Source organism: Arvicanthis niloticus, chromosome 11 (assembly GCF_011762505.2).
Source record: "Arvicanthis niloticus isolate mArvNil1 chromosome 11, mArvNil1.pat.X, whole genome shotgun sequence".
Lineage (NCBI taxonomy): Eukaryota > Metazoa > Chordata > Mammalia > Rodentia > Muridae > Arvicanthis > Arvicanthis niloticus.
Genome location: NC_047668.1, coordinates 66852553 through 66874583, shown reverse-complemented (window position 1 = coordinate 66874583; position 22031 = coordinate 66852553). Strand labels below are relative to the sequence as shown.

The 22031-nt window shown below is 41.2% G+C and overlaps 1 protein-coding gene across 28 annotated transcripts in view; it reads left to right on the top strand.

Annotated features, from left to right (window-relative positions):
- Nucleotides 1-22031, top strand: part of Slc8a1 (solute carrier family 8 member A1) — a 286639-nt gene that overhangs the window by 230932 nt on the left and 33676 nt on the right. For 19 of the 28 annotated variants that reach the window (XM_076942366.1, XM_076942361.1, XM_076942358.1 and 16 more), the window contains 2 exons: nucleotides 3745-3875; nucleotides 8253-8352. In XM_076942366.1, the coding sequence (XP_076798481.1) occupies nucleotides 3745-3875; nucleotides 8253-8352 (231 nt within the window). Of the gene's footprint in view, nucleotides 1-3744; nucleotides 3876-7304; nucleotides 7329-8252; nucleotides 8353-22031 lie in introns of all 28 variants that reach the window. The other 9 variants (XM_076942360.1, XM_076942356.1, XM_076942362.1 and 6 more) reach the window with 1 other exon arrangement.

Genomic DNA, 22031 nt, shown 5'->3' with positions numbered 1-22031 from the left:
GGGATTTAATCCCAGGATTTCTCTTATGCCAGGACTTCTCTGTGTCCTGAAGTCCTCTCAACACTGGCTTGGAGTCATGGTAGCTGATAATGCACAGGATCTCTAAGTTGTTTTGGTTACTCAAGATTTGGTTGGTGACATTATATATTTTATATACAATATCACAATTAAATTGGTAAGCTTTACAAGTGCACATATGTACATAAAAAGAGACTCAGAGCGATCCAGAGTTGCCCACAGAGAATATTGATTGGCCTTAAGAAATAGAACCAAAAATTCATTGTCTTGTCACTCTGCATACTTAAGGAAATGAAGTGACATTGACTACAATAAAAAAAAAAAATCTGCTTTTGGTCCATTGTTAATTGAGAAAATGAATCAAATATAGTAATTTGTTACTATTAAATACTGTTAAACCATTTTTCTATTTAATAACAGATATCCCTGAGAACACTAAGGAAAAAAATGAAATGACTCAATTCTCTTCTTTACCACCATGAAAACCACATCATAACAGCTAGTGTATCAGTATTGTTGTAGATCAGCCATAAGATTTATCTATTTGTCAGCTCTAGTACACATAACTGTAACTGTCTCTTAGATACACATAATACTCATCAAATGACCTTTCTAAGAAGCTGTGCCCATGCCTGATCTATGACCACTCTCCTCTACACCTCATGGCTATCTTTACCATCACACTGACCTGGCCAGCTCTCTCCATGCTTTCAAGATAGTTTTAAATTCATTCTTTGTCCTGAAGCTTCCCCTGCCTCCCATAGGCAAGAGGAAGGTCTTCCCACCTTGCTCCTTCTATCACTCCCCACTAATGCTAGTTTTTGTTTCTTATTCATGTGCCTCCATCCCCACTGTGCCAGAAGTTCCTGGGAGATAGCTGGGAAAAAAAGGAGAACTATGCCTGTCCTGGTATATGTTCAGAGGACAATGATGTATTTAAATAATGGATGACCCTTTTATTTTTAAAAATGAGCAAATAAAAAATATTGCTAACAGTAGCTTGGAGAATCTCACAACAGCTACGTATCCAGTAATATTTTGGCATTCCATACATTGTACTAGATAGTTGTAAGGGCAGTCCAAAGAGTGCTGAGCCATATTCCAGCTCTCTATAGAGACTTAAGTATTTGTATGGAAAGATACTTTAAAATAATAGCTAAACCATATGAAACTGTTAGTGTTCAACACACAATAAATATTAAGGAATTGAGTGATATTTACTAAATCCCAGTTGCCTGTTGGTATACTACTCCATGGAAGGGCCTTAAATATAAGTAAATGAAGGTGAAGGATCATTTCTTGTTGATTGCATGAGGCATAAACCTGAGATTTGGAGTAAGAGTGTAGCAAGGGGTAGAAAAAAGGTCCCTAGACTTTCTCTATGTTGATATCAAACTTGTTAATATGAGATATCCACATTTGAGCTTTCTTATAAGATTTTTATTAAGATTGAGTACTAACAAGTTTATAATGTGTATACTGTAATTTTTTAAATTGCCTTCCATTAAGTAAAACAAAGAAAACTAGTAGGATTTTTCATTAAGTAGAAAATAAGTTAACGACTTTATTTTTTTACAATAAAAAGAATATCATTAAATCCTGGCTAATCAAACGCTCTATGCCTGTATACTACTTTCTCTTTCTTAAATAAAGGAAAGGCAAACACCAGGGAGCAGGTAGAGATCCAGGTGCACCAACCTCTGCATTTGACACTGACCAGAAAGCCTGAAGGATTTTTGGGGCAGTGCCCCTTTACACTCGTAGGATGATTCGTTTCATTTCCTACCATGTCCATTTATTCTGCATCGTACCCGGAATCACTTTTACTCTACAAGATGCCTCCCTGAACAATCGAGTACACCACATGTCCTTCCTAACTGCTATGTTTTCTACCTATGTGACACCGAGTACCATTCAATACAGCTTAACACTCGCAAGTCACAGAAAGGATGGCCACAATAAATAGCATCCCACACAGAGCTTTGCATTTCAAATAGATATCTAAATAGCAATACTGTTTTGGGGGAAAAAAAAACATTATTAATCAGCATAAGTCAGAGACTTGGACAAAGACACAAAATCAACCTGAGCTACCAGGGACATGATCATTGGTCCAAATATCAGAGAGCATCGAGAACCAAGCTGTAATTGGTTTGAATACAATGTAAATGGACTTCACAAGCCCTACCTTCACTAGTTATATGTTTCCTTGAGATAACTAGTTATATGACCCTAACCAGAACCCTTGGGTTATAACTTGTCGATTGATTTATAAAATACATTACCAATTTTACACTTAAAATCAATCTCCTTTTCTCTCTGCTTTGCTTTTGTTCATGTTCAACAGCTTCTCAATAGGTCAAATAACCCATTTTCATTTCCCTTTGATTTGGTGGGATGACAGACCACTTGGGATTTAAAATACATTATTTTACGACACATTATTGAATGTGTCCTGAAGAATGCACCAGTAGCTATATTCTGCCTTTGCCTTCATCACTTCTAACATGTGAAATCTAGGGTCCTGGCTGTGCTCCCAGTACACCTATCCCCCACCCATCCTTGCAGTAGGCTGCTAGCTATAATCCATCCCTTGAAACAGTTGCTAGATGAATATATGGAGCCACTTACAGCAGGGTCCCAGAGCAGAGGGGAAGATATGGGTCTTTGCAGAAAACAAGGAGGAACCCTTGCTAAATCTGATGTCTAAATGCAAAAGGCATGTCAGGGAGGCGAAACAAGCAGCCCTTCCCCTCTGGATGATTCCCCAGACAACAGACATTTGCAGGCAATTGACCAGATATCCTAGAGGGGATGGACTCAGAGTGAAAATTTTTCCATAGCCACAATACTGCTTTCCTGATATGTGTGCTTCATTTGACTCTGAGAGGAAGTAGCCAATCATTTTCCAGCATCCTGGACCTGAAAAACAAGTGTGCTTGCAGGACAAGTGTCTGCCTTCCGTATAGGCTAAGCCTTTTCAGTCTGGGATTTATCCCAATGACCCCCATTCAGAGACTCCTTTCTGAGCACCCTCTCCTCTACTAAAGTTACAGCTGCTCAGTGGGTCCGGAAATAATCCTACTCACAGAGTGAATATTAGCTCCCCGAAGGCCTCACCCTCGCCCTCTCTATTTGCTTTAAAATTAACCAGGCTTTCCTAGTACATTTCACCAGAGAGGAAGCTCCAGGGCCAGCCATCTCAAGGAAACATAAAATGTGTGCTTCAGAGCTGAGCCTGTGACAGCAACTCTTGGCAAGTGTGAAGCTAAGATGAGAATTTCCCTTTGGCCCCGAGGCATTTTCAGATGCTTTTAGAAAGTAGAAAGGAAAGGGTCAAACCCTCACTCTCCTCAGGGTTATTTTAGGATTTTTAATTGTGGTTCTCTTTGGTCACATGCTGGGGGTGGGGGGGAATGTGTACAGACAGGCAAACTGGCCAGCTTCACAGAGAAAGGCTGGGTGATTCCCTCAATGGGCCTTGAACATGGCTTTCCCCAACCCATGCTTTCACAGGAGACTAGACTAGTACCAAATTTCAGTCATCTGCTGCTTCGATGTGGCATTGCCCAGTCCAAGAAGCTCTGTCCCTTCTTCCTTTAGCCTCACTGTCTCCCCAGAAGGCTGTTGACTCTTAGGGCACCCCCTCCTTCTCCTATATCAGGATCCTGGGACTTACACAAATAAAAGAGCACATTGATCACATTCTTGCCTTCCCTTTACCAGAGGAATATGATGACAAGCAGCCACTGACCAGCAAAGAAGAGGAGGAGAGGCGCATTGCAGAAATGGGGCGCCCCATCCTAGGCGAGCACACCAAGCTGGAGGTGATCATCGAAGAGTCTTACGAATTCAAGGTGCGTCTGCCAACACTTGGCCACTCCAGCAACTTGCTCAAGGTGGTTTGGTGTGGGCTGTACTAGAGAGAGTGGAAAATACGATTTTACATCCAGGCTTACTCACTAAAAGGATGTCAAATCCAATTTGAAATTGTGGAGTTAGCAGAGAACGCAGAAATCCTATACGGTAAAGAGCATCAGAACAAGGGCCAAGCAGGTGACACTTGACATGACAGAGTCAGAATTGCTCCTAAAGGGAGAGCTTTGTCTGAAAAGATACACTTTAGAAGTATGTTTGAAGAGATTTTTTAAAATAAAAATGTTATATTAAAATAAATAAAAATATACAGTGTTTAGAATAGGTTGTAGAACATAGTATGATATAATGATAAGTACGTGTATATTTTTGGAGACAGGGTCTTATTCTATAGCTGTGGCTGACCAGGAACTCACCGTATAAACCATGCTGACCTCAAACCTAGAAATCCTTCTGACTCTGACTCCCAGTTGGCTGTGATTAAAGGCAAGCCACTACCATGCCCAGTCTTGGCTATGTTTTTGAATTTCAGAAATTCACACAGTTTATAATCTTCATAAAAACTCAGTAAACCAATGCTGGGAGAAATTATTATGCATTAGAAAAATCTGACGTCAGAAGTGAAGCATTTGCCTTGTGGAAGTGGGAAGGCTTTGACTTTGGAGAATGGCTCTTTATATCTTGAACTCTTTAGCCCTGCCTACCAAAGGTACAGCATCAGCAAGGACATGAGTTATTCATGCGTTGATAAGATTAGAGTCTCTACTTCATTCTTTGTCTCATGGTACTTTGCATTGAACTCGGGAATTCACACATGTCAGACAAGCTCTACATCTTTACCCCAGATTTAAAATTTTTCAGGTAACAGAAGTCATTCTTTTAAAAGTTACATGTATAAGGATGAGTGTCATACTTGAAGAGGAAATTTCCTATCTATCATTGCTAACACACTGCTCTGCTTCAATCCACCCTACCCCAGGCTAGCCCCCAACACACACACATAGTTCTTTGTACCCAGATCCTTAATATCTAAGAATACTTGGAGTAGAGCCAACTTCCATTGCAAAATGGGATAAGACATTGTATCCCTTCTTGTAATATCCTGAACTACAAACCCAGAACAAAACAATATTTTCTTTAGTTATTTTTCAGAAGGAGATAGTGACTATTCAAAGAAATAAAAAGGTAGAGAATCGGCTAATATAGAACTCTTAGAATACTAAATGGATCTTTAGTAATAATTGCTTCTTTTTCTTTTGTTGGTTAATTAAATTTAATTTCCAAATTGACATGCCTGAGGTATCTTTGCAATTAAAACAGGATTTTTAAAAGATAAAATACATTTAAACCCTTTTTTAGACCACTAAGAATCTAACTATCTCTATCTAGCGATCATCTGATCATCTATCTATTATCTATTTATCTATCTATTTATCTATCATCTATTTGTTTATTTGTCTGTCTATCATCTACCTATTTATCTGACTATATATCTATTTATCTATCATTTATTTATCTAGCATCTATTGTCTATTTATCTATCATCTATTTATTTGTTTATTTGTCTGTCTATCATCTATCATCTACCTATTATCTGACTATATATCTATTTATCTATCTATCATCTATTTATCTAGCATCTATTGTCTATTTATCTATCATCTGTCTGTCTGTCTGTCTGTCTGTCTATCATGCTTTGCTTTCACTCCCTTGCTTAGAGGAAGGGTAAACAGTGAAACAAAGCCTGATCCCACTGTCAGAGCCCATTGGGGCGTAACCTTGAGCCTGGCTCATTGAATATCCGAAGGGAACATGCACAGGTTCACGTAATCCCACAGCCTGTTGGTTTCTATAGCTCACTCTGCTACTGTGTTTCCATGTCCACCCAGTTTCACTGTTCCTCCTGCAACTTTCTTTCACCAAAGGAATCAGAGGGTTCAGTGTCATTTGCCACAACAGAGATCACTGTTCCTGGAGCTAATTCACTCACAAACTTTTTATAGACAATGTGTACTCTCCCCTTTACAGGATGCCCAGCCTTGCCTTACCATGCAATGGTCATAGAAAGAGTAATTGTAGAAATTTCTTTAGAATATACTGAATTAGGTAACTCTTCCAGTCCCCCACCCCCCAAAAAAGTCTTGGCTCGGATGTCTCTAGTTTCTTTCCATAGCTTCACTTGTCTGGTTTTTTTTTTTTTTTTTTTTTTTTTTTTTTTAACTTTCTAGAATAACTGTGAGTCTCATCTTCAAGTTTATAAGCATAGTCATTGTCACCATTAAGACCAAAAGGGCACCTTGGGGATATATTTTTCAAGTACAGTAAAATCAACATTGACTTTCTTCATTTAAAAATTGTGTCTATCTAGATTGTAACTTGAGAACTTGTTCAAAACTCTAGGCTAGCATGGGTTAGACTGTACATACTACCCTGCCCCAATGAGTTCTCACCTGCCAGGCTAAAACTGTGACTTTACTAAATCCCATTGTCTCAGGTGAGGGTCTCCTAATATCACAATGGTCACTGACATTTTTGAGAATGTTTCATATGAAAATAGAGTATTGTCTAAACTTCAAATGATCTTGGTTCCCGCTCTTTCCTCCCATAGAGTTGTACCCACAGGTACAACTTTAGCAGTTGGAGGGGGAAAAATGGCTCTGCCGCTCTGGTTAAAATGTATTACATTTGAAGAGAGGTCTGGGTTTTTCCACATCAATAAAGATTAAGTTTCTCCTAAAAGTTTGATCTTGAGCAGACATTTCATGAGGAAGTCTGTGTTCAGATGCTGGAGTGCTTATCTCTAGTATGGTGGGGTTCTCTGCCCTGGCTTCAGCACAGTGTGTTCTCTCCCTTTTGGAGAGTTATACTCCAAGTTTCCACTACATGTTGGAAAAGCTGAGGTCATTTCTTCTTACATTCTGCACAGCACTCTGAACTGGCATTAGTCGACACGCTTAGAGGACTGGGTGAGATATGGCTCAGTTGAGAGAGAAAAGACAGATGCCTGTCGTGGGCTTCAAGAGCAGGGTCTGTTATAGCTGTTATCAGGGCACCAACAGTTCTGGATGTGAGACAAGCTGAGAGGTCACTGCCCTTAGGACATACAAGCCACCAAGAATCATGTTGGAGATACAGAGTGTGCTAGCTGGAGATGGCTTCTTTCATGTTTGTGTTTGTCTCTGTGTCTCAAGTCAGTTCCAATGACTCGTTCTGAACTGAATACTCGTTCTGAATTGCATACTATTATAAATTGGCTCTGGCTTCACATCCAACTCCTCAGATACCATTCTCTTGAGTCTTGCTTAGCCAATAACATTATCTCTCTTAAATCATTGTTTGGTACCCTGCATTGAACATGTACACATCTTTACCTAAGGCAAATAATATGTGTTTTCTGCCTCTGCAATTAGTGGAAATTCGAGGATGCTCTGACAGTAAGTGTGGCTGTTTGGTAGACTAGTTGGTGTAGTAGTTTCTCTGAGAAGAGTAGCCTCGGTGTCCTAGAAATGCCCCCTTCTCCCTGTAGTTGCCATGATTTGTGATAGCGCTTCAGCTGTATGGCTTCTTTAGTTTTCTTGTGACCGCTTGGCAAGTCCTGCTGTTTTGTTAACCAAATTTAGAAAGTTGGAGAGTTCTAATTCCACAAAACTAATTGCCTAATAAGTTCTAACGTAAAATAATGGCATGCACCTCAGGGCTATAAAAGCATGGAAATGCTATGCAAGGTTATTATTAGCAGTGTGCCCTAAGCCACAAATATTGACTTTCACTTGTCTAGTATGCTCCTGACGTAATAGCAGTAGTGTGAGAATACAATTGCCTGATAATATTAGCTGAAAAATATGGTGGTTCCTCTGCACCACCACCCTTGCAAAAATTACCTATTTATTAATGATTATACAGCCAGCCTCCTTGAAACATGTGCTACTTAACTACATGTCACTGACAAACAGTCTTCAGTTTCAGATCTGTCACTTCTAGATGTTCATAGACGGTGTTGAACAGGGCTGATACTGATTCATTTGCAGACAGCACAGGCAGACTCGCCAGAGAGAATCAAGTTCCCAGAGCAGTTGAGGAGCTTGGGTGGGCCTTTGAAGCAGCGGCTGGTGGAAACAACCTAGCTGCTTCTGGTTGACTATTAGGGCAGTAAAGGCTGCTTGAAGTTTCTATTTCTGAATGTTTCTAAGGACAACTGTTTATATAGTCATAACAATATTTGATGTGCATACTTTTCCACTGAGCCTGACATCTGCTAGCCCTTATAGAAAAGTCCCCGGACTTTGAAACAAGGTTTTAGATTTCCTGAGGCCATCACAACCCCAGAAGTTATCCTCTTATCCCTTTGCCCCTTTCAGAGCACCGTGGACAAACTCATTAAAAAGACGAACCTGGCCCTTGTTGTGGGGACCAACAGCTGGAGAGAGCAGTTTATCGAAGCCATCACCGTCAGCGCTGGTGAGTACCTTTGTTCTGTACTCTGTGAGGTGGAATGGCCAGTCTCAGGCTCCAATGGCCAGTCTCAGGCTCCGTTTGCTTATTCTGCCACCGGCAAAGTATCACATGTGGCAAAATTAAGAGAATTAGCATACTTGTTGCCTGCAGCCATTTATCATTCTCTTGGGGTAGGTGGGTAGACAAGATGAATTTAAACCCATTTGTGTCTTAATTCACTGTTTAACTAATCGTGGGGTTTTGTCTGAATCCCTGAGGGTAGCACCCATTGGCTAAGTAAAGGTCAAAAGTGAGCAAAACATAGAAAGAAAAGAAAGGTGTTGCAGTGTCTTCACCAGCACTGTGAATCATTTTACACGCCCCTCCACAGCACCAAACATCCTAAGCATTTACATTGACCCTGAGGTGCACACCAAAGTGCACTGTGATTTTTTTTTTCCTGCACAAGGGAAGTGCAAGGTTTTCTTTAAGAATATCCTACAAAATAGCTCTGAGGACATGAAATAAAGAAAACGTGTGCTCCCTGTGCTGTTTAGCCTGGTCCACTCTTGGTGTGTAGAAGGATGGAGTGAGTCACTGGCGTTCAGAGGAAGCAACGCTGCCTTGCATTTTTGTCTTCTTTTATCAGGTCTTTTACTACACTTACACTGTTCTTGCTCCCAAATCCCCACAGGCTTATCTCACCGCAGCCAGTCAACACAGCTAGGGGGGTCTGAGCAGTGTGTGATTCCCAAGCTGTAAAATGTAGTAACAGCATCACTAGCCGTCAGGCCACGGCTATGCCGCAGCCTCCTCCTCCTCCAGTCTGCAGCCTAACAGTTGGACAGATCTCCCAAGTGCTTTGAGGGCAGAGAGTGGTTGCAAAGGAAAAGGTGTAGCTGTTTATCATTCGTGCTGGGCGCCATCACGCTGTGGTTTCTTGCAGTCAAGTATGCAATGGGAGCTTATGAGCATTAAACAGCCAATGCTTGCTTAGGAAGGTGGATTTAAGGAGAGGGAAACACCCCTTGGCGACTTACGTTTTTCTATGCATCTAAGATTAGCATCTGAAACAGGAGCATCCTTCCCTCTGCATGGAAGAACTGAGCTGATAAGAACACTGATGAAACTCAGATAGGAAGTATTAGAACTGACCAAATTGGTATGGAGCTTTGCCCCATTCAGACTGCAAGATGAAAGACAATACTGCACTATAGTGAGACATTTCTAACAGATTCCAGGTTTTCTTTGGTTGCCTAGGGATGGATAAGCATGTGTTGTAAAGACACTGCTTACTCTTCCTTTATCTGTCTGTGTGCACCGTTGCTCTTGTGGGGAAGAATGGAATAGACAGATAGCTCCTGCACAAATTCTAGTATAGAAGCTTAATTTTCTAATATGGGAGAGCAATTAAGACACACAGTACACATGTGACTGATTGGAAGCTTTAGACAGAGAACACAGAAGCTGTGGAAGGAGATATGTTGATGACCAACGTGGTTCCATCAGCAGTCCATTTGAGAGCAGGTTTGCTTTCTCAGCGACAGAGCTGTGTCATATTGGTCCCCTCACACGTTTTAGTCACTTTGGAAACTGCTCTCAGTTAATGACACAGCTCAGTGTTTAACAGTCAAAAGGGTTACGTTACCAACAAGGACAAAGTCATGCATTTGATGCTCCAGCATGCAGAGAAACAGGCACCGAGATGTTGATGCTTCCCTCATTAAAAGAGCTAGAATTGGGGTTGTAGACACTGAAGAAATCCTTTCAGACCCCCATGCATCACTTTCAGTGGTTGCTTAAACTGTAGAGATAGAATAACCTGGTATTTTCAGAGAAACAGCTTGGTTTTGGAAGATAGTCTGATTGATTGTGTGAGAGACTATGTGTGCGAGTGCAAGTGTGCGAGTCTCTCTCTCTCTTTCTCTCTCTCTCTCTCTCTCTCTCTCTCTCTCTCTCTGTGTGTGTGTGTGTGTGTGTGTGTGTGTTTTCTTGTGCATGTTGAGATGTATATACATGCACAATTGAAGACCAAAGATCCATGTCTAATGTCTTTCTTAATCACCCTCCACCTTATTTTTGGAAATAGGGTGTCTCACTGAGCCTGGAGCTCACTGGGTCATCTGGACTATTGGCTTAGCAAACCCCAGGGTTGCTTCTGTCTCTGTTTCCCCGGTGCTGGCATTACAAGCACACACCACCATTCCCAGATTTTTATGTGGAAGCTGTGTATTTAACCCAGTTTATCACACTTGCCTGCTCAGCATTTTATACCTGATCCTGCTCCCCAGCCTCTATCTGGAGCTGTGATCTGCTGAAAAGGACTCTGTACTATTTGCTGTCCTTAAGAGACAAAGAGATTTCAGTGTAAGAAAAAATGCCACTTGCCTACTTCCTGGACAGGCCTGTCACTTCTCCTAAGACTATCCTGGCATCATCTGATAACCAGTCTTGACTCCAGCCCTCTTTGTCATACTAAAGATTGCATGCAGGGCCTTACATATGCTAGGTAAGCTCTCTACTACTGAGCTACATCCATCGCCTTCCTTGCTTTAATTTTGAGGCAGTGTCTCAACAACTTGTCCACATCAGCCTTGAACTCATGCTGTAATCTGAAGCTTCACATCCTTCCAAGTCTATTTAAGATGTTAGACACCTCACCCAGCTCCAAATCTTTTGAAAAATAGTTAATTGTTACTTAATAATGCCTCAAATATTATTGGTTTATATGTGTATATGTGAGCATGTGTATTATTTCTGTGTGTGTGTGTGTGTGTGTGTGTGTGTGTGTGTGTGTGTGTCTAAATGACTGCTTAGAGACAGACAATGCTTAGAAAATTGCCATTTCCTGGGTTAATTGACCTTACTTACAATTTGAGATACAGAATATCTGAAAAATAAACACACAGTTTATAGGCACTAAATTACATTAAATTACATGAAAGACAGTTTTCAAAGTGCAATGTTTCAGATTATGACTGAGTTTAGGTGCCTAAGGAATGTTAATATTCTCGGGTTGTTAAACAGACAATAAAATTTGTAAAGCAGCATTTATTGAAAGCAGACTTTCATTGGATTTTTTTAAGATTTCATGGCTAAATAGTTGAGGATCAGAAAGATTTTCCTTATTAAAAATATTAAATTGGCTTTGAAGGGTTCTGCTGAGACCATTCTTCCCAAGCAATTTTCTGTGCAAAATTGAATCTATGTGTCTTACTAAACAAAAGTAATAATTTTGTAAATGGGATTTGGCTTCTCTCTCTCTCTCTCTCTCTCTCTCTCTCTCTCTCTCTCTCTCTCTCTCTCTATTAATTATATCAAAACTCAATTTAAAGAGACTAGCCGGTAATGCTAGTTTCTCCACTTTGCCTGAGCTGCACAGCTCAGTACCTGGGCTTCTTATGGCCGTAATGTTTCTGCTCACCAAGTTCTGGCAGTTGAGTATTTGAGGAGTTGAGGACTTAAGAGACTATAGAGATTAGGAAGGGATTAAACAGTCATGTTCCAGCAATTCTCCTTTTGTGGCTTCCTAGATCGAATACCAGAATCAGTTGTGTGTGGCAGTTCAACAGCTGTCAAAACATTTTAAGGCAAGCCCAGTGCCACCAGGTGCCATTAGGATATGTCCATGTGTGCATTACTCAATGCAGCTAGCAATTGCTACCTATCCAATTTGATTCCCCTCCCCCACGCCCTCACCCCTCAGTTCTTCCTCCTTTATGTCTCTCCCAGAGCAGCACTTTGGGATAGACCTTAAGAACCAAGTGTCAATCAAATATAGGGGAAGCATCAAGAAGAGTATACAGGGCAAACCTGAGCTGGGAAAAGACCAGAAGGATGAGCATGACATTTACACAGCCTTCACGCTGTACTTGTCTCATCAGCCTCTCACTAAGGAAGGGGGAGGTGACAGTAAGGCCAGCAGGAAGACAGATGAGGTTTGTGACTCTTCCCTGGGTGACTCAGCAGATCGTGAGACACACCCATGTCGGTTCAGTTGTGTGTTAAGTAGAAAGAAGTAGCTCATGAACTCACCGTAGTATTAATTAAGACAATGCACATTTCCATGGACCAGTTATAAATTTAGGCACCAAAACTGATTATCCAGGAAGTGACCAATATATATTGAAGATTATAAAATAAAAGATAGTAAAAATTGTAGTTCAACCTAGTACTACAATGCTGGTGTCTAAAAACATATTGGTTCCGTGGGAGTATTGAGCATGTCATTTTATATATAAGAACACTGAGGTTCAGAAAATACTGTAATTCATTCAAGAAGTAAACTGGGAAGGGACAGTATTGAAGTTCAGGCCAGCTGAGGAATATCTCTGTTGTGAAGTATGAACTCACTGGCAGTGCCTGAGGTCAGAGTGCATATACACATGCATATAAAACATTCAAAAATATACATATACATGCACAAGAAACACACAAAACATGTATAAGCCTGGATGTACAGACAATAAATACATACCCACAAACACACAAATAAATAAAAACCTACATACCAGTACATACAAGATATGCATCTATACACTGACACACAGACAGACAGACACACAGAAATGCAGACACACACAGACAGACATGCAGACACACACTGAAGACACAGACAAACACACACACACACACACACACGAAGGCACATCCTGACACAGAGTTGCAGGCACACCCTGACACAGACATGCAGGCACACACAGATACACAGACATATAGTCACACACTGACACAGACATGCAGGCATACACAGACACACAGATATGCAATCACACATAGACACAGACATGCAGGCACATACAGACACAGACATGCAAGCACACACAAACATGCAGGCACACACAGACACAAACATGCAGACACACACAGACACAAAGACATGTAGGCACACACTGACACAGAGTTGTAGGCACACACTGACACAGACATGCAGGCACACACAGACACAAAGACATGCAGGCACACACTGACACAGACATGCAGGAACACATAGACACAGACATGCAGGCACGCACTGACATAGAGTTGCAGACACACACAAACACACAGACATGCAAGCACACACAATCACAGAAATACAGGCACACCCTGACACAGACATGCAGGCACACACTGACACAGAGTTGCATAACACCTGCATCCCATGATGCAGTGGTATTGGAACCACAGCTTGCATCATAAAGTATTTTTCACAATTCTTGTTGTCTCTTTACAATCTAGTTCGCAGTTCTCTGAGGAGGATACTCATCAATTTCCAAAGGAATAAAGAAAAGCATTTGTTTTTCTACTCACATCCATGGATGTATGCTGCCTGATAATTTCTGATTTTTAAGGCCAACATGTAGCCCTTGTTTCACCCAATAACTTTTAAAAAAGTAATGAGTTTTCTGAAAATCTTTTTGATATAATTGCTGTAGATCTAACATAGTACCTACTGGCATTTTCTTAATTAAAAAATAGACATACATACACAGAGGAGGTGGAGGGAGAGAGAAACAGAGAGAGAGGCAGAAACAGAGACAAAGAGAGATGAAGGAGGGAGAAAGGGAAGAGAGAAGAGGGAGAGGGAGGGAGGAAAGAAAGGAAGGAGGGAGGGAAGAAGAAAGAGAGAGAGAGAGAGAGAACACAAAAGACCCCAAAAGACCTTCTTGCTGTCTTATTTAGCCTCTTGGCATATCATTGAGCAAGCATATAATTATTCTGACTTTGAGTCTCATCAGTAGAGGAGTAGGAAGGCAAGACTACACTATCACTATGGCACCATCACAGATTGAGACCTGGGAAATAGTTCAATGGTTATTCCATTCCTACAGTATCCCTGGTAACCTGGTAGCCTTGTGATTTGTGTCCTATCTGATTTCAGTCAGTGAAAAGACACACCCTGCCTACCCACTTGGCTTGCCCAGGTTACATGTTCGAAGATTAGCGACATGCACGCCACATTTCTTCTCCCAGTAGGGGAAAGATGAGGGCTAGACATGGGTTAGCCTCAGAGGAAAATAACTGAGATGATAAAGATGTGAAGGGGTTTGCTCTTCACCCCATTCCCTAACTGGAATTCTCTGAAGTCAATGGAAGCTTCATTGTATAAGAGAAAGCCTTCAACATGAGGTCATTTTGGCTCAAATAGCCTCTGTGGCCACCCTGAATACAGATCACAAAGGATGGGTCACATCACAAGATAGCCAACTGCACCCAGAGACTGGCACAGTAGCCTAATGCTGTTTTCAGTACTTAGCTATGCTGATGTATTAGGAGAGTTCTCAGTGAACATACAGTATTGAATTTCAAAAGCTACCAACTCAGTGGTTCCCCCAGAGAGTAATTGACTTAAATAATTGTTGGTCTCGATTAGTACAATTCAAACATCCTAAATAATAAAAATGAAACCTCAAATGAGTTTCAAGGGATTTCCAAGCAGTTTGGTCTAAGTAGAGCTCTTTCCAGCATCCCCTGTTACTCAACAGCACCATGAGGAGGTTCTCATTACACCTGCTGGTGCTGGGTCACCTTCAAATCCTACCTATGTAGTTTAAAAAGATCCTGCTTGTTGAGGTTTGACATAACCTCAGAAGGACAATATGACAGCTAAAAAGGGAGAGATGCACTTTCTTGTAACGACCAAGCTGCCCCATATTGGGCGCCAATCTGTTTATTTCTCATAAACAGTAGATTCTTATGTTCACATCAAAGAAACTAGTTTCTTGGGATAGGATGGGTATATTTGCTTGTCCTGAATAAAGTCTACTGAAGGTAACAAATTAAAGGGTGGCTTACTCGGCTTACTCTACTTACATAGCATTCATACTTCTTCAAGTTCAAGGGCTTTATACACATTGTCCCTACTCGTCAGAGCTGTACTCGGAGCAGTAGAACTGAGCATCTCTGGCTCAGAGGGTTTCTTAGCATTTTAATGCCACACACTGGAAAGGGGCAGCTACCTTATGAAACCTCATCATTCCAAGTTTACACCCAGCGAGCTCTGAGCTTGGCCACATGTGCCTCTGTTAGTCATGTCTTAACTGGTTACAGGTCAGATTTCTATGTGTGTTCTTCATGCCTAGAATTACCCACAGGCTTGACCAGACTTCTGTCAGTAGAATAGCAATGACTTGCAATGCAGAGTGGATGGCAATGCTGCCATCCAACTTAGTTCTCCCCGCTTCTCTCAATACATAGTTAAAACACATTCCTGCTGATAGAAAGTGTTGGGAGCAGACTTTTAGCAGAAAGCGGCTATCAGTTTTGCAGCCATCTTGAACCATATACCCTGACATGAGACTTGTTTTTCAACAGCCTACAACAGCTGAAGCACACTCTAATATCCCACATATCTTGTTTTGCTGTTTACTGCCCCCAGCTGCAAGGCACACGTGGTATCCATGCCTGCAAGGCATGCAGTTCACGTGCTATCCACGTGCTATTCATGCCATACATGCCTGTAAGGTGCATGTGGTATCCAAGCCTGCAAGGTGCACGGTGCACGAGCTATCCACGCTATAGACGACTGTAAGGCTTACGTCATATCCACACCTGCAAGGCACATGGTATTCACGCACCTACAAGGCATGTGGCAAAAGCCTATAAATACCCCAGATTTCCCTTCAATATAAGAGAATACGGGAGACAATGAGAGAGACAATAAAGGAGAGAGAGATTCAATAAACGAGACTTGAGACTTGATCAGACCCTCTGTCTTGTCTCCATTCTTTGCGTTGCTTGCCCCACACTCTCTCACTAGACCTGGACCTGCAGAACAGAGCGGGCCGTTACAGTTTGGCCACCCAACATGGGGCAGCTCAGTTGTTACAGTTTGGCACCCAACGTGGGGCAGCTCGGTTGTTACAGTTTGGTGCCCAAAGTGAGGCTCCAGTAAGCATTACAGTTTGGCGCCCAACGTGGGGCAGCTCGGTCTTTACAAGAAAGTGCATCTAAATCATTTAATTTTTAAATGTTATGGTTGAAATCCTTAGCTGCTTTGATGTCTTGAGGTAAAATAGTCAAAGAACCACAAGACTTCATTGTGTTGCTTTGGTTAAGTCCTTCGGCCCTCCTGGCCTGGGAATGAAAGGAATTGGAACACAGAGCTTTATAAGTTTCTTGGAGACACAGAAATATTGAAGGAAGGACATAAAACTGCTGAAGAAACCCCCCATATGGTCTTTCATCTTGCACAATAAACTTGCATAGTTCTGTTATTTGAAACTGAGAGTCCAAGTTTAATGGAGAAGTACTATCAGCCTTGGAGTAGGTGTAAAGATAAATTATATAGTTGCTTTTAGTCGAAGGTCACCACAGACATCAGTTGTACTATTCAAACTAAGCATGTGATAATATCTTTTTTAAGAGATTATAGATAGGAAGATGATAGATAGATAGATAGATAGATAGATAAATAGATAGATGAGAGATAGAGATATTCTTACACATATGCTATGCTTCAAAAACACTTGAGATATCTGTAATTCTTTACTTTTTCAAAATCCATATACAAGTGGAAGAAGACAGAGGTATATAAGTATGTACTTGTAAATGAAAAATGTGTGTGTACAATTTGAATATGCAAATAATCCATATTTAAAATGGCATTGCCTGTTCATGTTGGTGGTGGAATGCTCTTGCCATGTAGCTGATAATTATGAATCTGCCCAAGAAAGAGTAAAAGTTGAAAGAGTGAGTGAGAATATCTGACCAAGAACAATTTCCGGAAATTCTTTTTTTTCTAGGTCATATAAGTAGGGAGGGCCTAGGATAGCTACCCACTTAAAAATTGCAGTGATAGCAGGCAAAAACCCAGTAGCCTCCCCTCCACGTTTCTGAACAAGGCAGGCTACCCAACCACAAAGGGTGCAAGTACAGAAGACAGGGGACAGAGCAATTATTTTCTGCCCCCTGGATATGTGTTAGCTGATTTTTTTTTTTTTTCAGAAAAGAATATTGGCTTATTGGGCTGTTTTTCTCTTAAGTTGCCTATTACAAACATCTTGAGGAAAACAATGTACAGAAGTACTCAGAATGAGTCAGCGCTCTCCTTCATAAGCCTGAAGTCAGGGCTCTAATGTAGCTTTTGTCTAGAGAGACAACAGCTCAGCTCTGCCAACAGCGCTCCAACTCTGGATCCAGCAGTTCTTTTGTTGGCATTGACTGCTGCGATATGAAGACAGATTTAGCCATTGCTTACCCACACTAGAGCTCCAGGCACCGGGGCACGTTCCAGCCCCAGGTAGGAGCCTTTGTCTACCGTTTCAATGAGGGAAATATTTTAGTGTCATCCTAAGAACTGGAAAACAGAATAAACACAATGCCCCTGTGCATGCACACTTGCATACTTACACACACACAACACACACACACTTTAAGCAGCAATAACACATCTACAGTATCCTTCCACACTAATTCATGCTGACCTTGCCATCCCTAATCCTGAAATGAAAAGCCACTTGCCTGAACCAACTTTGGCAAACACACTCCCCACCCAGCATGTATTTCCTTCCTTGTCTGGACATTGCTGGTTGAATGTTGTATTTTTTTTATTATTTTAACATCTTAGATCCAAAGCCTGGCAAAAACACTTGACAGGAGTCTACTAATCTAGTCCTGTTTTCCACTTTTTAAATAAAGACTGTGACCAGTAAAGGAGAGAGTCTCCTGTAAGGCAGCACAGCACAGAGGCAGCTTTAGAAGTCTTTAGGGCTCTTGCTACCACCATACAGCAGTGTTCTCCTTTTCCTACAGGAGTTGTGGGATGTTGCCTTTATCAACCAGACATTCTAGCTGCCACTTAACAACCTATGGGATTCTCAGTGATGGGATACCTCCAGAGTAGGTAGCAAAAGTGGGAACTTTTCTCAGCAGAGAGTGCTAGCAGCATGGGGGTGGTATAAAAGGCCTTGCCTGGGCTGGGCGAATAGTGCTTCACAACAGGCCTGTGCCACACTACCAAGCAACACTTACCAACACAGGGACAAATGTTAGATTCTTACCCAAGCCAAGGATTCTGATTCTAAAGCTACTGGTCCTCTGTCCACCTTGTACAGCTTGTGCCTTCCAGGGTTCCATGCCTATAAGCCACTTCCAGCTCACTGTGCACACTCTATGCCTCTGCATAAAATGTTTCTCCTCTTTCTATGGCTATTTCTCTGAGGATACATCATTTTAGGAGTTTCTAGACTAGTCAGACCCCCAACTCTCACACACACACACACACACACATTAAACATTTTTTTTAAATCACATCACAAAAGAGCAAACTATTTGTGTCTGTCTATACCAATTTATCCAAAGAAGGAACTAGGACACAAAGGGCCTCTGTGAGGACCCATGTAAATTATAGGCAATCCTTGTTTTCAATGGTGGGCCCCATGTATGGAGATCTCATTAAAAATCACAACAAAGAAAAGGAAGTAGGAACAAGCAGATGAAGGATGCCCTGTGCAACTGCAATCACTTTGTATTGTATAAACTGGGGCCGTAATTAGAATCTTGGGTGCACACTCACCCACCACTTTGTTAGCAATACACTCATGTAACTCCAAGATCAGAATAGCCTATGCAGGTGGTCCTGAGGTCAGAAAAAAATGGTCCTAGGAAATGTTATTATTAGGAAGTGTTATTATCACTGAAAGGCAGGAGTCCTTCCTATTTGATGGTCAGAAAGAAAGATGTTTGAATCAAAATAAAGGTGAATCCCACTTCCCACAAAGCTGATATAAACTACTATCCTGAGATTCATAGACAAGGTGAATTCTTAAGAATAAAGCAGAACCAACTGGTCTCAGAAAGAGTAAGTCAACATTGTACATCACACAGAGACTTAAAGAGAGCAGATATTTCTCAATTATATCTTTCACAACACAATACCAATGAGATTAGATTGTACCTCAATGAATGTTTGCTGTACGAAGGACAGAGATTACTTTTCCCTACGGGTACAATGGATCTAGTTAATCCTGGAAGTGAGGCAGCAGAATCATTTTAGAGCTTGTGAGCAAGCCACTTGCATCTTGAGAGCCTTGAAATTTTCATTAATATATCCTTATTAGGTTCCTGGGAACGTGAAGAATGAGGTATATACCTTTATCTGTGTGCATGAAAGTGTGTAGAAAGGGAAGTCGTACTCACAACTTCACTGCAACAACATCTTAAGTGACTTGATGTCCCCTGCATGGTGGGGATACTTGGGTACATAGCTGCCCTTTATGTAAACTTTAACATTTTCCTGGAATATCATTATGTTCCTTGAAAATAACAAGGTCATGGCTGTGCCAACAGCTCCTCCAAGGCCAGCCTCCCTCACCACAGGAGGGACAAAGCCACCGATATTTACAAAGTACTAAAGGAACCCCCAGGTCAGTCTTAGAACCTGTGTGCCCAACTACTCCCAGCCCTAACCAAACCATCAAAGCCAGCAGGAGGTGTGTGTTTGTGGTGGGTAGATTCTGCTGGTGGAAGGCTTGTCTCTTAGGTTACTCAAGCCTGAAGGAAATATGCTTCTATTGCAGGAACCTGAAAATCTTTCAATCCTGCAATTAACAGATGATTAAAGAACATTGAATTTCAAGAGTCTCGCTCTGCTGTAGTGGTAGGGGAAGAGCCAGGAGGCAAAAACATGTGTGACAGATAATGTCAAGCTGTAATTATTACTATGTAGGAGAAAGGGGGTGGTATTACACTCAAACAGTTTCATTTTGTTACTAATTCAGCTTACAGAGAGCTAGAAGTCCTTAGTGCATCCATTTTTCATTTTGACAGTGACTACAGGGCTGAGAAATATTTCTGTCACATGAAATATTTCTTCAGCTGTGGTAACCTTCCTAACTAGAGCCGGAAAGACCTAAGCAGGGAAACATTCTGATCTTTATAGAAACCTTCTCCCAGAGGCTCATGTGTCTCAACCGAGTTTGAGACTCACACATTAAAAGTGGGTTACTCTTTGAGGTCTTTTTCTAATATTGTTACACATCACCTGGCCCTTGGTTCCCTAAGAATAAACACTGGTCCTATAAAGAATGGCCGACAGCTGCTTGTGGCCTGGAAATAACTGATAAGTGTATCGGGAGAGACGCTAGAGTATCTTCTCCACCCAAGATGTGGGCCGGCAGTCCCAGCTATAAATGCTGTAGCAATCTGCAACCCAAATTTGATGAACAATGATATTGTGATCCAGTGCATTCACTGATAGAAGTAGGACGAAAACTAGAGATAACTGGATCCCAAATGACCTAGGTATGGCAGTGTCCATTACCCACAGATTACAGGACTTGTGTCTCCATGCTAATTCTGATCCCACTAGATAATAGGGGAGAGGCCAATCACTTGTAATGCTTGACTGTCTCTTAGGCCTTTGGCTCCATGGCTCAGGCATCAAGAAAAGTGGCTAACAGCCAGGCTTTTACTCTTCCCAAGAATCACTGTCCACTTCACGGGAGCTTCAGGAGAAAGAGTTTATTCTATTTAAGTTTTCATACATGTATACATTATATACACAGCATATCCCCATATCACCCACCATCCTGTTTCTCACCTGTCCCTGTTTCTGTTGACCCCACTTTGTTCCCCTAGAAAGTTTCACTTCTAATTTCATATCATACATAATTTTATGCATCTATACAATCACATACATGATTTTGTGCATCCATATAAAATCTAGAATGACCTACAAGAGAAAACATAACTTTTGTGTTTCTATAGCCATAATCTCCTTACTACAGTTAGCTCAAGTTGTGCTTTCCTAAAAGCAATATGACTTCACTCTTCTTTATGGCTGGGAAATTTTCATTATACAAGTGGCACATCATCCTTCTCTTGTTAGACACCCAGGTGGATGCCATAATTTAGCTATTCTGAGAGGTGTTACAATCTAAGAAAGCAAGTTCTTAGGAGGAAAGAGAAAACTGGTATGTTATCAAGATGCATACTTGTCTTAATGAAAATGTTTTGTATGGATTGAAGAAAAATAAAACAAGAATAATCACTTGTCTTAAGGATTCTAAGAAAAATAGATGAAAAGTGTGTGTGTATGTATATATATACACATATATGTACATATATATATACATATACATATATATGTATGCCTGCCCCTGAAAAATAGTCCCAGTATTGACTATAGAGCCTAGCATGGATTTGAGCATTAAGTTGTTGCTGAATAAAAGGCATAAGGAAAATTGCTGTGGGATGCAGCTATTAGAAACTCCAAGTATGTATTAATGGAAGTATATCACACAGGAGATATCACAGGAGAAGTCAAAGACCTTCCCACTGCAGCAGGGTTAAGTGCAGATGGATTCAGTTAGTGCTGATGATGTGTTTGGTTCCAAGCACCATGTTTTAAGTAATAAGTAATAGCTCACTTAGAAGACCCTCAGAGGAGCATGGTCAGCCTAACAAAGGAACGTAGACCCTGGACTGAAGGTCAAATAACTGTGTCCACCTCCAAAGTATGAAGCCCATCTGATGTGGGCAAGGATCAGATTTATTTATCTGTTGCCTAGGGGATGGGACCTGAAGAAATGAGCAAAACCCTGCAGTCTGAGCTGACTACTAGAGCCACCAAATTCAGATTGTAAAAGTATGAGCCCTCTGATATAGCTGACTCTCAGAGTGTGGCACCAGTGGCCATTTGGGAAGAATAACTGTAGAAGAATCAGCATTAAACAGCAGGCTGAACTTGGCCAGCTTCAAATTCAGTGGTTTTTTTTTTT